This window comes from Saccharomyces mikatae (genome assembly GCF_947241705.1).
Source record: "Saccharomyces mikatae IFO 1815 strain IFO1815 genome assembly, chromosome: 12".
Lineage (NCBI taxonomy): Eukaryota > Fungi > Ascomycota > Saccharomycetes > Saccharomycetales > Saccharomycetaceae > Saccharomyces > Saccharomyces mikatae.
Genome location: NC_079267.1, coordinates 21,276 through 35,605, shown reverse-complemented (window position 1 = coordinate 35,605; position 14,330 = coordinate 21,276). Strand labels below are relative to the sequence as shown.

At 40.2% G+C, this 14,330-nt stretch overlaps 5 protein-coding genes across 5 annotated transcripts; 4 read left to right on the top strand and 1 right to left on the bottom strand.

The window, feature by feature from the left end:
* Positions 1–2,442: 2,442 nt before the first annotated feature.
* On the top strand, positions 2,443–2,817 carry SMKI12G0110 (SRP1/TIP1 family protein; the record flags this gene model as incomplete). The annotated part of the gene is made up of 1 exon (XM_056224037.1): positions 2,443–2,817. The coding sequence occupies one exon, from the start codon at positions 2,443–2,445 to the stop codon at positions 2,815–2,817; it is 375 nt and encodes a 124-aa protein (XP_056077995.1).
* Positions 2,818–3,504: 687 nt separating this feature from the next.
* Positions 3,505–5,859, bottom strand: SMKI12G0100 (Zn(II)2Cys6 transcription factor; the record flags this gene model as incomplete). The annotated part of the gene is made up of 1 exon (XM_056224036.1): positions 3,505–5,859. One exon carries the CDS (start codon positions 5,857–5,859, stop codon positions 3,505–3,507), a length of 2,355 nt encoding a protein of 784 aa, XP_056077994.1.
* Positions 5,860–6,457: 598 nt separating this feature from the next.
* On the top strand, positions 6,458–7,411 carry SMKI12G0090 (RTA1 domain-containing protein; the record flags this gene model as incomplete). The annotated part of the gene is made up of 1 exon (XM_056224035.1): positions 6,458–7,411. The coding sequence occupies one exon, from the start codon at positions 6,458–6,460 to the stop codon at positions 7,409–7,411; it is 954 nt and encodes a 317-aa protein (XP_056077993.1).
* Positions 7,412–8,731: 1,320 nt separating this feature from the next.
* On the top strand, positions 8,732–11,269 carry SMKI12G0080 (beta-glucosidase H; the record flags this gene model as incomplete). Its single annotated transcript, XM_056224034.1, has 1 exon — positions 8,732–11,269. One exon carries the CDS (start codon positions 8,732–8,734, stop codon positions 11,267–11,269), a length of 2,538 nt encoding a protein of 845 aa, XP_056077992.1.
* A 2,179-nt stretch (positions 11,270–13,448) lies between these two features.
* SMKI12G0070 (arginase family protein) lies at positions 13,449–14,045 on the top strand (the record flags this gene model as incomplete). The annotated part of the gene is made up of 1 exon (XM_056224033.1): positions 13,449–14,045. The coding sequence occupies one exon, from the start codon at positions 13,449–13,451 to the stop codon at positions 14,043–14,045; it is 597 nt and encodes a 198-aa protein (XP_056077991.1).
* Positions 14,046–14,330: the final 285 nt, after the last annotated feature.

Here is a 14,330-nt window from a genome sequence, read left to right as displayed (position 1 = left end):
GCAAGTTTCATTACCTTATCATAGAGTCCTTTATTTTCCCGTAGGGAATTCATGGAAAAAACAGGCGGCAGAACGGCTTCGCTGATATCGTGAAGAAATCCACTCTTCAATTGTATGATCCGCCTATCACATACAAAATATGAGTACAATACTCGACATCGTGAAAATATTGTTATCAAGAAATCACAGTCCTCAATTCCGTGTTATCTTGATAAGAATTCCTGAGCGGTAGAAATTCGTGATGCGATTCCAGCATTTCCTAGATTGATTGGCCTTCTTGAGCTTGGTGTACGTACATGATAACAACTGAAAGTCATGATACAGGAAGATGTCCATTAAATATCTTTTTTCTTTCTGATCTGGTGGTGTTATTTTCACATCCATACGTACGCAATGGCCTATCTGAAGTTGTGAGAGTTTGTATTTTCATGAGTGAAGAAAAAGGTGTGTGTTTACTACAATGACCAGATGGACTTTAGATAGGTCAATGCTGGTGCAGTAAGGTCCACACGTATGTCGTCGTGCCATATTATGTCTTTGAAGCTGAAATGCGTTTTACAGGTATGTACCGCAATGTAAGAACATTCAGCCGTAACCCGAAGGCCTGTCTTTAACAGGCCAATTAAACAATCGATAGGGGGAGAGAGAAACGGTACATTGGAAAGGCTGGAAATCCCGCATTTGAAGAGTGTTATTATCTAACAGATACATTATCTAGATATTTGGGAACTGTCTATGAATTTTTTAGCACATAACCATATATTCTGGCAACTCAAAGCCATGTTGTCGACTCTTGACAAGGTACATAATTGTAGTAGAGAATTTCATATACGACTAAAAAGCCTTCCTTTTAAGATTTCGATCGTACATGTAAAACTGCTCTAGAAATCGATGAAAAATACAAAAAAAAATGCTGTAAACCATTACTATAAGACTCGTTGTAGTGAAGTTGATTTTGGCCTTGGATGGTAATCCTGCAAGATAAAAACCTAGTGCAGTATCATTTTCCTTTTCATTCACAAAAACCTTCGCAACAAAAGACAAGATGGAAGAAAAGCCAATAAAATAGAAATATATAATCAGTAGAGTCTATCCACAGGGCACTACTTTTTGCGGTTGTTTCGTCTCAACCGCCACTACCAATACTGGTTCTTGAAGTCACAGTGGCCTGTAGTGATCTGTATTCCAAGTACTCTGGATAAAAAAAAAGTTTGCACATTATTGTACCATCCTCATTATCTCGAAGTTTCGCATAAAGTCAACAGCCGTAGCCTTCCCTGAACTTGACCGCTGTGGCTCGCCTATTCACCGTACCTAATAGCTTAACCAACATCATCAGTGGTGTTCATCGAATACGGGTTCTGTTTCAGGAGAAAGTGAGCTCAATGTCGATAAATCATGTATATCTGTATTACATCAATTTCTTCTATATTCAGCGGAAGAAGTAGGTAAACACTCGATACGGTCTCCATATGCATTTGCAAAAACGTCAAAGCATGCCTTGTTTTTCAAGCCAGGTGGCAGTTATTACTTTCTTCCATTCATGGGTTTGACTTAAAGTTAGGAGCTGCACGAAACACACACGATACCATTTATTTCCTTCTTGAAACATAAGAAGAAAGCTACCAATGATTGAGTATCAATAACTTCGTGAAGGCGCGCCTCGTCAATAATAGGAAAGACTTCAGGGTTAAAACGTAGCACCTGAATATTAAATATCCCACCGCAAGACGTCTTAGCTCTGCTAGAAACTGGGCTCCACCACCTTTTGATCAGGAATCGCTCATTGTATCCCAGAGTCTTTCCAATACCAGCTGCTATTCAGCGCAATGAAAATGCATAAGTTTACGTGCAAACTTACAGAAAGTGCGTAACGTCGCAGAATTTCACCCAGTGCGACTCCCAGCACATGAGTACTATTTCATTGTAGCTGGGGAAAAGAAACAGTGCTCTTTTGCGCGGCAATCGTTTAGAGAAAACCGGACCTGGCTTAGAACAATAGGCTTCTGAACGAGGGTCCAAATCAAATCGAGAGAATAAACTATTTGGCCAAGAATAGAAATATCACAGGCAAGTAAAAGGGGTTTTCAAAGGTTCTTAGGCACCAGAGAATATAATTAGCTTTCGTATGTTCTGCACATACGAGTACGCACAGGAACCGTAAAACATACACCCATATACGAAACTTGTGAAGGATGCACACATCGTTCAAGAACAAGCACATCTCTATAGCGACAGTGAATAAGATGCAAACGTTGAGTTATGGAGGCATTTGAGAAGAAAGAGAAGCCAGGTGCCAGGTGATACCTCGTTTGTGAAGGAGCCGTAGCCTAAGAATTTCATATAAATAGAGCTATTTTGACCATCTATGTTTATGAATAGTCCTTCATTCTTTTCTTCCTAGTAGGGCTTATATCAGCACTAAAAAACAAAACAAATACAATGGTCAAATTAACTTCAATTGCTGCCGGTGTTGCTGCTATCGCTGCCGGCGTTGCCGCTGCCCCAGCCACCACCACTTTATCTCCATCTGACGAAAGAGTGAACCTGGTCGAATTAGGTGTCTACGTCTCTGATATCAGAGCCCACTTGGCCCAATACTACTTGTTCCAAGCCGCTCATCCAACCGAAACATACCCAGTCGAAGTTGCTGAAGCTGTCTTCAACTACGGCGATTTCACCACCATGTTGACTGGTGTTGCTCCAGACCAAGTCACCAGAATGATCACCGGTGTCCCATGGTACTCTACCAGATTAAAGCCAGCTATCTCCAAGGCTCTATCCAAGGACGGTATCTACACTGCCATTCCAAAATAGAGGGCACCGCTGTTACGAGAACGAAGTATGAATGTAATTTTGATGGTATAGATAGTTGAGTATACGCATGTGTATATTATTAATATAAATCTGTTCATATTATTTTGAATCGCTTGATACAATGAGAGATGCGATCGTGCAAACAGACAAATAATATAACATTGTCATGCGCATGAGATAAATCAAATAACACAGACCGGTTTCCTTTTGGCCTTCTCTCGCGACAAATCTTTACTTCATAGGAACTGTACTGTGGGCATGGGGAAGGGAAGACTTCATTAAAAAATTTGATGCAGGGAAAAGTTTTTTATTCGACAAATAAAGACTTGGCAGACTTTTAATATAATCGAACCCCGTCATTCATAGAGAAGGGTCTGGACTAATTATTGATTTATTCTTATGTTAATTCATCAATGGACTCAAATGTCCAATTTTATAACTTATTATCCATAGATCTTGAGGGCAGAAACAGAGAAAAAATTCTCGTAGTAGATCAGATAGAAAGAATCGAAGACGCGCAAAAAACTCCATTATTTAATTATCATCCTATACTTGCGGAAACCTTTTTCCAGGGTCGTTAAGAGCAGGGGACTCTTGAAGGGAAATCGGTGCATTTTGGTTAATGCGCAAGTTCGTGGATGTGCTCTAACGAAGGAATGGCGTTGCACCTATGTTCCCAAGTGTAGTTCATCCATCAATATCGTCCCAAAATAAATCCAAGAAATCCGGCAAAACATGTGAATTAACAAAGCTCTCAAGGGTTCCGCAGTCTATAATATTGTAGAGTTCATTTTCAGACGCAGCATCTCCAGGAGCAACTGCAGAAGCATTAGCGGTTTGGGACGTCTTGGCGCCATGATCAACAAGGTCTGTTAAATCTTTATCAACTTCCTCTAGAATTCCCTTTACATAACCAGTTTTATCGATATGCGCTAATAAAATTTTGAAACAGGGTGATTGTATATTGAGAAGAACCTTTGCAGTTTCCGCTGAATTCAAACCATACTTTTTCAACTCTTCAAGCAATCTTTCTTCTGGAATGTTATGAGAACTCATATAAGTCTGAAGACAGATACGTGTTAATATGGAGAACGTGATGACACAATTTCTAAATTTCTTCTGGGACACCCAGGACACAGAGCCAACACAAGGAAAAGCATTATTGACCAAGTCATTATAAGCCTTCGTTATAGCACATAACAGAGAAAGATAATAAAGCGAGTTGAGAAAAGGATTCTGGATAAAAGACGTTACGATATTCAAAGTGGTCGCTGTAATAACCCACGCCGACTTATGAAGTATTAAACTGTCATTCTTTTCAAGGATATGCAGTAACAGATCGGTGGATGCATGAAAGGATTTGTTCTTTGACTGCTTTATCTTTTCTAAAATCTCATTGTTTTCACTACCAGGGACAAGGCTTTGAATTCGTACAAGCAAACTTTCAATTCCCTGGAAACAGCACATTTCTACATATTTCGCGTGAACATAAAGTTCAAAGACCTCATAAAGATCCAAATGTAGCGACAGAAACGGATAAAATTTTTTTTGCAAGCTGTAGAATATCATAAAAACATCGCCAAGTTTACTCATTAGCTCCTTTAGTATTTCTTTGAAATTCATCAACGTGGGACGTGCATGCACTCTGTAGTCCGTAAAGCTCTTGTTGTATAACAATTCTGAGAACACCTTCTTGATAATTTTTGCCATCGAAATATACCCAAACAACACGAAACCATCGATGTCGTGTGGTTCAAGCTTGACTGAGTTAATCAATGAGAGACAATCCATAGAATCATCGACTCCGAGTTCGACCACTTGCTTCGGAAAGAGACATGAACTGTATTCATCCGAGATCAAAGGTGGTTTGCCAGTAACAAGAGCGTACCACCCATCCCACCAATAGCTGTCCCACCATAACCGTCTGTAATTCTCTGCAGTGCGTTCATCATGGCCAATGTAGTACTCCCAACGATTCAGTCCCAAATCCAAGCTTCTTCTACACATATGACTTATAAGTTTTCCCACAGTAAAGGGATCCTGCGACCAATACGTATGCCTCACCAGATATATCAAGTCTTGCAAGTTCGCTAGATTATACATTTCCGAGAATACAGATCTTTCGAACTGCTCGAAGCATAAACAAACAATCATATCGTAATGTTCTAAAAACACTTTCAACGAAGATGCGTTCATATTCTTGGAGTTAACTGTCGTGTTAAACTGTTTAAAGATCGAAATCACATGCGCAAATCCCTCAGTTCCTCTGTTGAAGTCGACTTTTTCCCAACTCGATACGGTTTGCCTCAATTCAGGCGAGATCTTGGACATGACATGTGCGAGGACTTGCTCGTGGCCGCTACCTATCTTATTCAGCCTTGCGTAATACTCGAAAGGTGAGCCCGAGGTCATCTTGATCTCTCCTTCTTGTTTAACGACGCTCTCCAGGTACTTTAATAATATGTAAACAGTTTCTCTTGTTGCCTTATCATCCGAGTATGCAAGCAATCTCTTGATAACCCACCCTAATCCTATGGTGGTGAAGAACAATGTCGGAGAATAGAGACCATGGTAAGTGTCAACGGGGGGCCTGTTCTTAGCCTTGTAAGATTTCAAATTCAAAAACCTGTTCAACACGCCGCATCGACTGTCCAGAACCTGAGTTTCCAGAGATTCCGTCCCTCTATAAGATCTGACCTCTTCGGCGTCTAGATTGAAATATAGATGTGGCTGTAAACTTTCGAGTGAAGATGAAACCTCGTTCAATACTCTTTGCAAATGGATAGGATATTCGGAAGGTTGCTGTTGCTTCAGCTCTGCGACGTGATTTCTGATATTACACAGTTCGACGCCGACATTATCTTTGAATTTCAAGAGCGAAAAGTTGGTCTCCTTGGAGTGGTACTTGTAAGTGCACTTTGATTGGGAGCCGACGCAGTTGAAACAAGGTTTTAAAGTATCACATTTTATCTTTCGCTTTTTACATCTCTCACAAGCACGACTCACACGAGAACTTTTGCGTTGCTTCTTAATTCCAGACATGGCTGCAACGACAATAAGACGAATATGAAGAAGGAAAAGAAAGAAGCGGGAACCTTAGCTCAGCTTCAATTTGAAGTAAAGTCTCGTGGACCCTATTCACTTCAAGTAGAAAAAACTGTAATCAAAAAGTATGGGAAGAGGAGAAACGTTAGTGTAGCGTAAAAATAGCCTTTGCTGATAACGTGGAGGCTTGTGATTGCGAGGCTGTGAATATCTGCAACGAAGCAGCGACTATTGTTTGCCAGGATATTGTTGATTCTAGGTGCGGAAAAAGCGACTATTCCGCGAGTCACGTGCTATTTATAGTGCACGAAAAGCGCTTTTCCGCGGACGAGGGCGTGGCTGCGCCATCTGCTATCAGAACTGCCTAGCGGAAAACGTTGCGGGAACTCGCTTGATCATGTGACTTATTGTATGGCCTAACCGCGTTTTCGGACGGCATTCTAATCCGTCACTTTAGAGATGTTGAATCCTCTTGATATATATATATATATATGTATGCAAGCAATGCTTCTTTCTACCTGCTCGAGATTTAGATTTAGACAGAAGTCATAAAAACTACAGCTCATTACGAACAACCCTTCTACACAAATTACTCATGGCTTTTTCTAGAGATTGGTCATTTTACAACTATAAGCCTAGTTTAGGTGCAGCCATAGTGCTTATTATTTTATTCATACTAGCCACTGCAACATTCTCCTACCAGGTATGGTACACTTCCAAAGTGGCTGCCCAATTGTCTAAAAACCCGTTTGTGCCCGAAGAAGAACTGAACGAACCTAATAAAAAGAGAGAGAGCAAAATGTACAGTATCAAGTCGGCCTCCAACGCTCATATTCCATTTTTCATTGGATGCGCTCTGGAAATCGTGGGCTTCATCTGCAGGGCTAAGAGTGCGACAAATATCAACAAATTGATGCCTTTCGTTATACAAAACATGTTTGTGCTGGTGGCACCTACATTTTTTGCAGCCACGATCTATATGATTTTTGGAAGAGTTTTATTCCTGTTGGATTGCCAGTCGCTCATGCCTATATCGCCTCGTTATGGTACAACATTCTTTGTCACCGGTGATGTTATCAGCTTTTTGCTGCAAGGAACAGGTGGTGGGTTGATGGCATCTTCTGGCGGAAGGAAAATAGGTTCCTATATTGTGATTATTGGTCTATTTGTCCAAGTCGTTTTCTTTGGATTTTTCATTCTTATGGAGATCAGATTTACGATGTGCGTTCAAAAGACATGTCCCTACTTTTGGAAGATATCCAGGAAATGGTGGTTTTTGAATTTGAGTTTGCTAATAAGCAGCATACTCATTTTGATACGTTCCATTGTCCGTATTGTTGAATCTATCCAGGGTTATGATGGCTACATCATGAGTAATGAGTGGTTCCTGTATATTTTTGATGCGATACCGATGTTATTCGTGATTGTTTCATTCTGCATTGCCTCATACTTTGGAAATATTTTTGACGTTACGGTAGAGTGTCGCGGTCTCAAGGACACGCCGCAGGAGGTTGATGCTGAATATTCTGGCAAGGAAGACATTGTCTAAACAGGAGTAAGCAATCCATCCCACCACCATAAAATGAATTTGTGAATTTTATATTCTACGAAAACTCTCTTAAGCGGCGTTAGCATTTTTTTTTTCCTTCATAAATATAGGCATGTGGTGATTGTGTGCTTGCTTCTTTTATATCTTTCCTTCTTCCTCTTTTCCGGATACATGAGAGAGGAGAGGGGAGCAACCCATTAATTGGCATTTGTAGATCAATCAGCGCCGGCGCAAGTGTGTATTACTGAACTCTATATCGACCATGCTATGTATTAAACGAAATTTATAGTTTTACTTTGTTCGGTTCAAAATTAAGGTATTCAAGTTATTAGAAAACTCTAACAAAGAGGGAGTACTGCACATGTTGTCCTCGATATCCACATTGTTTCATTCTGTATTTTTCAGGTGCCGATTCATTAATAAATCCTCCTGCGCTATAACCTTGTCTTGGGTCACAACAACAGTGCGATCTTGTACAACGTTATCAACGAACGAAGATTTTCACTCCTTCTGAAAAAACTTCAAATTGGAGTGATAGACATCAGCTACCGGGGCATGTGGAGAGGACTTTTCAAAAAGCTTGGAAACACTCCTCATTACGTGCTCAGCTCTTCTTTCCACTCTGATATTAGACGACGTACATAATAGAAGCCAGATAAAGGGAATAAAGGTACTAATAAATCAATAAGCTTTATTTCATATCGTATGTCTCGAACAATTTTACAATAGTGTCAGAGTATGATGTTCATATATTTATAGGAGAGATTTTTAAATCTTCTTAAGGGGGATCAGATTTCATTGGATGAACTAAATGTGGCTTGTAAATTAAAACCTGTACGGTTGGTATACAGTAGTAGGTGGGAGTATATAGCTCTTGTTACAGGCCTCCTGCTGAATTACAGAATTCTTTTTTATGTCGTTTGAGAGGTCGAATTTTGCTCACTATCGGATACATTTTACGAGTTTGCCTATGAACTAGAGTATTAATGCAAAACAACAATACGTATACTGTTCAACTGTGCTAACTTTCTACACAGTAGGTTCAGTAATGAGGCTTTTTGTGAAGTGAATAAGCGATAAGATATAATTTCAGTACCGATTGCATTCACTTTACTCTTCAATCGGTTGGCAGTGCAATTACTACCAGTAAACAATGGCACAAGCGCCAAGCGGTCATTAACTAAGTGAATAAGGTGAAAAAATAAGTACTATGGAATATGCAAGTCTTTTTTTCTATTTGTTGAATATACCTGACAGATATTGTAGTAAATAGTACCGCGAAGGCACATACATCTTTATGTACAAACAAGACCGGCACAGATGACATTTGATATTGAAAAAGTACTTTCCGAGCTCACAACAAATGAAAAGATTTCTCTTATTGCGGCTGAGGATTTTTGGCACACCACCCCTATAAAGCGTTTAGACATTCCCTCTGTCAGAGTTTCAGATGGTCCAAACGGTATCAGAGGGACAAAGTTCTTCAACTCAGTCCCGTCAGCCGCATTTCCGAATGGCACTGCTCTTGCTTCCACATTCGATAAAGAGCTGCTGAAGGAAGTAGGAGCACGTATGGCTGACGAGGCTATACAGAAAAACGCTGGTGTTATTTTGGGGCCCACTATAAACATACAGAGAGGCCCCCTGGGCGGTCGAGGATTCGAATCGTTTTCCGAGGTTCCTTATTTATCAGGTATTGCTGCGTCATGTATTGTTAACGGCATACAGTCTAGGGGTGTTGCGGCAACATTAAAGCACTTTGTGTGCAATGATCTTGAAGATCAAAGAATGTCGTCTAATTCCATAGTCACATGTAGGGCTCTCAGAGAGATATATCTAGAACCATTTAAATTAGCCGTTAAATACTCTGATCCACAATGCATAATGACTTCATATAACAAGGTTAATGGAGTTCATTGCTCAAATAGTAAAAACCTACTAATTGATATCTTAAGGGACGAGTGGAAGTGGGGTGGTATGGTCATGAGTGACTGGTTTGGTACTTACTCCGTTGATAGCATCAAGAACGGGCTTGATATCGAATTTCCTGGTCCGAGTAAATGGAGAAGCCTCGATTTGCTCAAGAGTAATCTTGATTCAAAAGCTGGTATCACAATATCCAATATTGATGATTGCGTAAGACATGTCTTGAAGTTAGTTCATTATGTTTCTGAGAACTCCAAAAAGACTCAAATAAAAGATCATGGTCCCGAAACCACGCTTAACAATACTGAGCACATGTCGAAACACCTTCGTAAAGTGGCAAGCGAGTCAATTGTATTGCTGAAGAATGTTGATGATATCCTTCCTTTGAAAAAGGAGAGCTCGGTTGTCGTTATAGGCCCCAATGCTAAAGCGAAGTCATACTCTGGCGGTGGTTCAGCATCTTTACAGCCTTATTATGTCATCACGCCTTATGAAGGAATTTGTGAAAAGATTGGTAGAAATGTTGAATACACTGCTGGCTGTGACTCTAGGAAGACTTTATCTGGGCTGATTGAAGCGATGGTTGTTGACCCATGTCAACCAGCGGAAGGAGACAACATTGGTATAATTGCACAATACTTCATGGATCCAGCAAATCAAAGGTCTGCAGATGTTGAACCTTTCGACACACATCGTGTTACTCAATCCTATGTTACACTTTTCGACTATACACATCCAAATATTGACCCTATAATGCCTTTTTTTTACATTCATTTCGAGGGGTTCTTTACTCCTGAAGAAGATGGAGAGTACATATTTGGTGTGCAAGTATTCGGGACTGCTCTCTTTTACATAGATGATAAGTTAGAAATTGACAACAAAACACATCAAACGAAAGGGTCTTTCTGCTTCGGCGCAGGCACACGTGAAGAAACCTGTGAAAAATACTTAGTGAAAGGTCACCAATACCGCATCAGGATTGAGTATGGTTCAGGACCCACTTCTTCAGTTGCTGCTGACTTTGGCTACGGTGGGATACAAGTCGGTTTTGCCAAAAAGCTGAACGCTGACGAAGAAATAGCAAGGGCGGTCCAATTGGCAAAGACCAACGACAATGTCATACTATGTATTGGTCTAAATGGTGAATGGGAGTCAGAAGGGTATGACCGTGAGAATATGTCATTACCTAAGAACAATGACCGTTTGATTTCTGCAGTTTTGACTGCTAATCCTAACACTATTGTAGTAAACCAATCTGGTATGCCAGTAGAGCTTCCGTGGGTTGATCAATGCAAAGCTTTGTTGCAGTGCTGGTATGGAGGGAATGAGTTAGGAAATGCAATCGCCGATGTTCTGTACGGAGATGTCGTTCCGAGCGGTAAACTAAGTATTTCCTGGCCATACATGTGCCATGATAATCCTGCATTTTTAAACTTCAAAACGGAATCAGGTCGTGTTTTATATGGGGAAGATATCTACGTTGGTTATAGATTTTACGAAAAAGTTCGACGTCAGGTTGCCTTTCCATTTGGTCATGGATTGTCTTATACTACGTTTCGTTTTGATGATTTGATTGTTTCCATTGATGAGACCTTAGACCTTCTTGAAACATCGCTTAATGTGACTAATACAGGGGATACAATAGCCGGCAAAGAGGTTATTCAAGTTTATGTGTCACATAATGAGAGCACAATCGGGAGACCAATAAAAGAATTGAAAGGTTTCCAAAAGGTGTTTTTAAAGCCTAACGAAACAAAAAAAGTGACAATGAAATTATCGCTCAAAGACTCAATTTCGTACTTCGATGAAGAGAAGCAGCTGTGGTGTGCCACTGAGGGCATATACCAAATCTTGGTGGGTTCTTCTAGCAAGGATATTAAACTGACGGAACGGTTTGATGTAAATAAAACATCATATTGGAAGGGGCTGTGAATAGTACTATACGCCTTGTTAATCTATACTGCAAGTAACTTAAAACCATATAATAATACACATAGAAAGAAAAAAAGAAAATATAAAAGAAAAGATAAAAGTAAGCTGATTAGTGAAGAAAGCAAACACTACTAAAGAGGGGCTATGGATTTGCCAAGTAAAAAAGAAAAAGACTATAATGCAATTCACTAAATGTATATTCTTTTGAATGCGTGTATTTTTCTTGCCGTTAGCAAATAGAAGAATACACATGACTACGGCTTCTATATGGGAAACTCTTTTTCATGGTCCACCAAGATAATCCTATACCTAGCTTCGCCTTTATCCATTCCATCAAAAGCTGCTGCAACACCTTTCTCGCTGACGGGGTACGTTTCAACCCATATTTTCAGGTTGTTATTAGAAAGTAGTTGCAGTAGCTGTTTGACCTCTCGAAAAGTTCCAACAGAGATAGACTCTAACAATATTCTGAGCAGGCCAAAGAGTTTTAGAACCAACACTTCCTCTTTTGGTGGTTCTGCGATTGTGACAATGGACCCTCCTTCAAGATTTTTATTAATTTGTCAAAGTCCATCCCAGAGAAGGAGTTGATACAAATGAGAAGTAAATCTAGGGTATCAAAAAGTTTCTCGGCCCAGTTATTTTGTTCTTCTAAAGTTGCTATGAAATAGTCAGCTCCAATCTTCATTGCGTCCTTTTTCTTTGACGACCGACGTGAGAATGCATAAACTTCAGCACCCATGAACTTGGCAAAGGTAATGCCCATATGTCCTATACCACCAATACCGGCAATGCCAACTTTTCCCCAGGAGCACACCCGTGTCTCAACAACGGCGTATATGCAGTGATAACCTCCACACATTAATGGTGCGGCCAAATATGATGGAATGCCATCCGGGATAGGAACAACAAAACGGCCGTCAACTCTAAAATGAGAGGCGTAACCGCCTTGAGACACCTAGCCATCGTTATACATATAATTGTAAGCTAGAAGCATTTTTTGGACAATAGTTTTCCTCACCTTTCTTGCACCCGCTGCATTTCAAGCAGGAAAATGTAATAGCACCCATGCCAACTCGCATGTCTACCTTCAATTGACTGCTACACCTGCTGCCCATCCGGACAATTCGCCCTACTATTTCGTGACCAGCCACTAATGGGTCGTTGCGAGGGCCCCAATGTCCCGCGGCACAATGAATGTCGCTACCACAAACACCACATGCCTCTACTTTGATTTCCACATCTTCAGGATAAAAAGACTTGGGTTCGTAAGATATCTTTTTTGGATTCTTCCACTCACGATCGCCTACTACAGCTATACCTTGAAACTTTTCCGGATACGTCATAGGAAAACTCTATTCATATGATCTTTCTTTTGTGTATCCCATCCAGCGGAAGAATGTCTGTCACTTGAAATGAAGAGATTAATCATGCAAACGAAAAGACAAGGTCGTGTGAATGTATATATATCTATTGCGAATCAGCCTCGTGACAGATGGTCGCTTCTGAATCATACGAAAGCACGCGTGTTTCCACAGTGCTCTTGGAGCTTTCATAATCAACTTTGAACACTGTGTTTGATAGATGGTTCAAATAATCAAGGGGAGGCACTCATAAACTCGGCAAATACCGCCCGCAGATGGCATCTGAATTGATAAAGAGCCAATTCCTATAGCATGAACGTAGTTTGTTGAACTATGACGTATAAATGATATGGGGAGAAACTTTTCTTCATCACAAATCTGCGGCGGTATTTACCGAAGTAATCTTTTCTGTGGCTAATGCTAGCCGAACCATTCACTTAGCTTTCTCATACAAGAAAAAGTGGATTTTATATAAGTGTTACAACATCAGAATTTTTCCTCAAATGCTGTGCTACACACCAACAAAACGCTTGAAATTCACAATGCAGAAGAAGGTTACTATTGTATATTCTCCCTACCATGTCGGAATACGCGAACATCGTGTAGGTAATGGACCGAAAAGAATACTATCTCTTGGTCTCGTCGAACATCTTGAAAGTCTGGGGCTTGATGTCAAGATTGAAGAAATAGCTCGTGTGGATGAGTTTGAAGGAGAATTTGGGAGAAGTTTGTTGAAATCATGCGTCGCATATCGAAGGCTGTCACTAAAATAGTTTCCGAAAAAAAGATTTCCTTTGATCTTGTCCGGTAATTGCATGTCCAGTGCTGCTTTAGCATGTGAACTGAAAATCCAGGACTTGGCTTTTGTTTATTTTGACACGCATGATGATCTAGATTCCCCAGAAGTGAATGAAAATGGATACTTCGATGCAATGGGCCTTTCTATGTTGTGTGGAGAGAGTTGGGCTTACATGATGTCCACTGTGCCAGGATACCAAGCCCACAAATATGATTGTTTTCTGTATTGCGGGTTGCGTGACCAGACTAGTGTTCAACATCAACGTGTGATAGATGCTGGAATGACGTCTATATGGGGGGAAACATCTCATAAAGTTAATTTTGCTGGTGAGCTGCAGCGTCACTTGCAACAAAAGTCGTATAGCCCTGCACTGGTTCATCTAGACTTGGATGTTCTTGATGAATTTTATGGGAAAGTAAATGACTACCCATCTCCTGGAGGAATATTTGAGTCAGAATTAATAGAGTGTATGAAGATTGTTCCAAAGTACAGCAAACCGACTTCATTGACAGTCTGTTCGTTCGATCCAGATTCTGATGATGGTGATAAAATTGCCAAAATTGCTATGCGCGCTATAGTGACGTTTTTCGAATCCGTCATGAGTAATGAGTAAGCTTTTTTTTTGCGGTAGTCTTGTTTCTCTTATTTATTCTTTGTTTCCCGCTCTATTATGGTATGTAACTGCAGTAGTAGTTGTGAGAAGTCCAGGAAGAAAGGCGAGATGATAATATGATTATAGTTTCTGGCAGTTGAGCCTTTGATTTTTTTTAAAAATAGTGATGATATATTTAGTAAACTCTATTTACCACAAAAAAAGAAAGCAGGATATTTTCAAGTTTTTTGGCTCTAAAAATAGATGAATGGAGGTGTATTTAGAAAGTGCTTTCATTCTACTTGT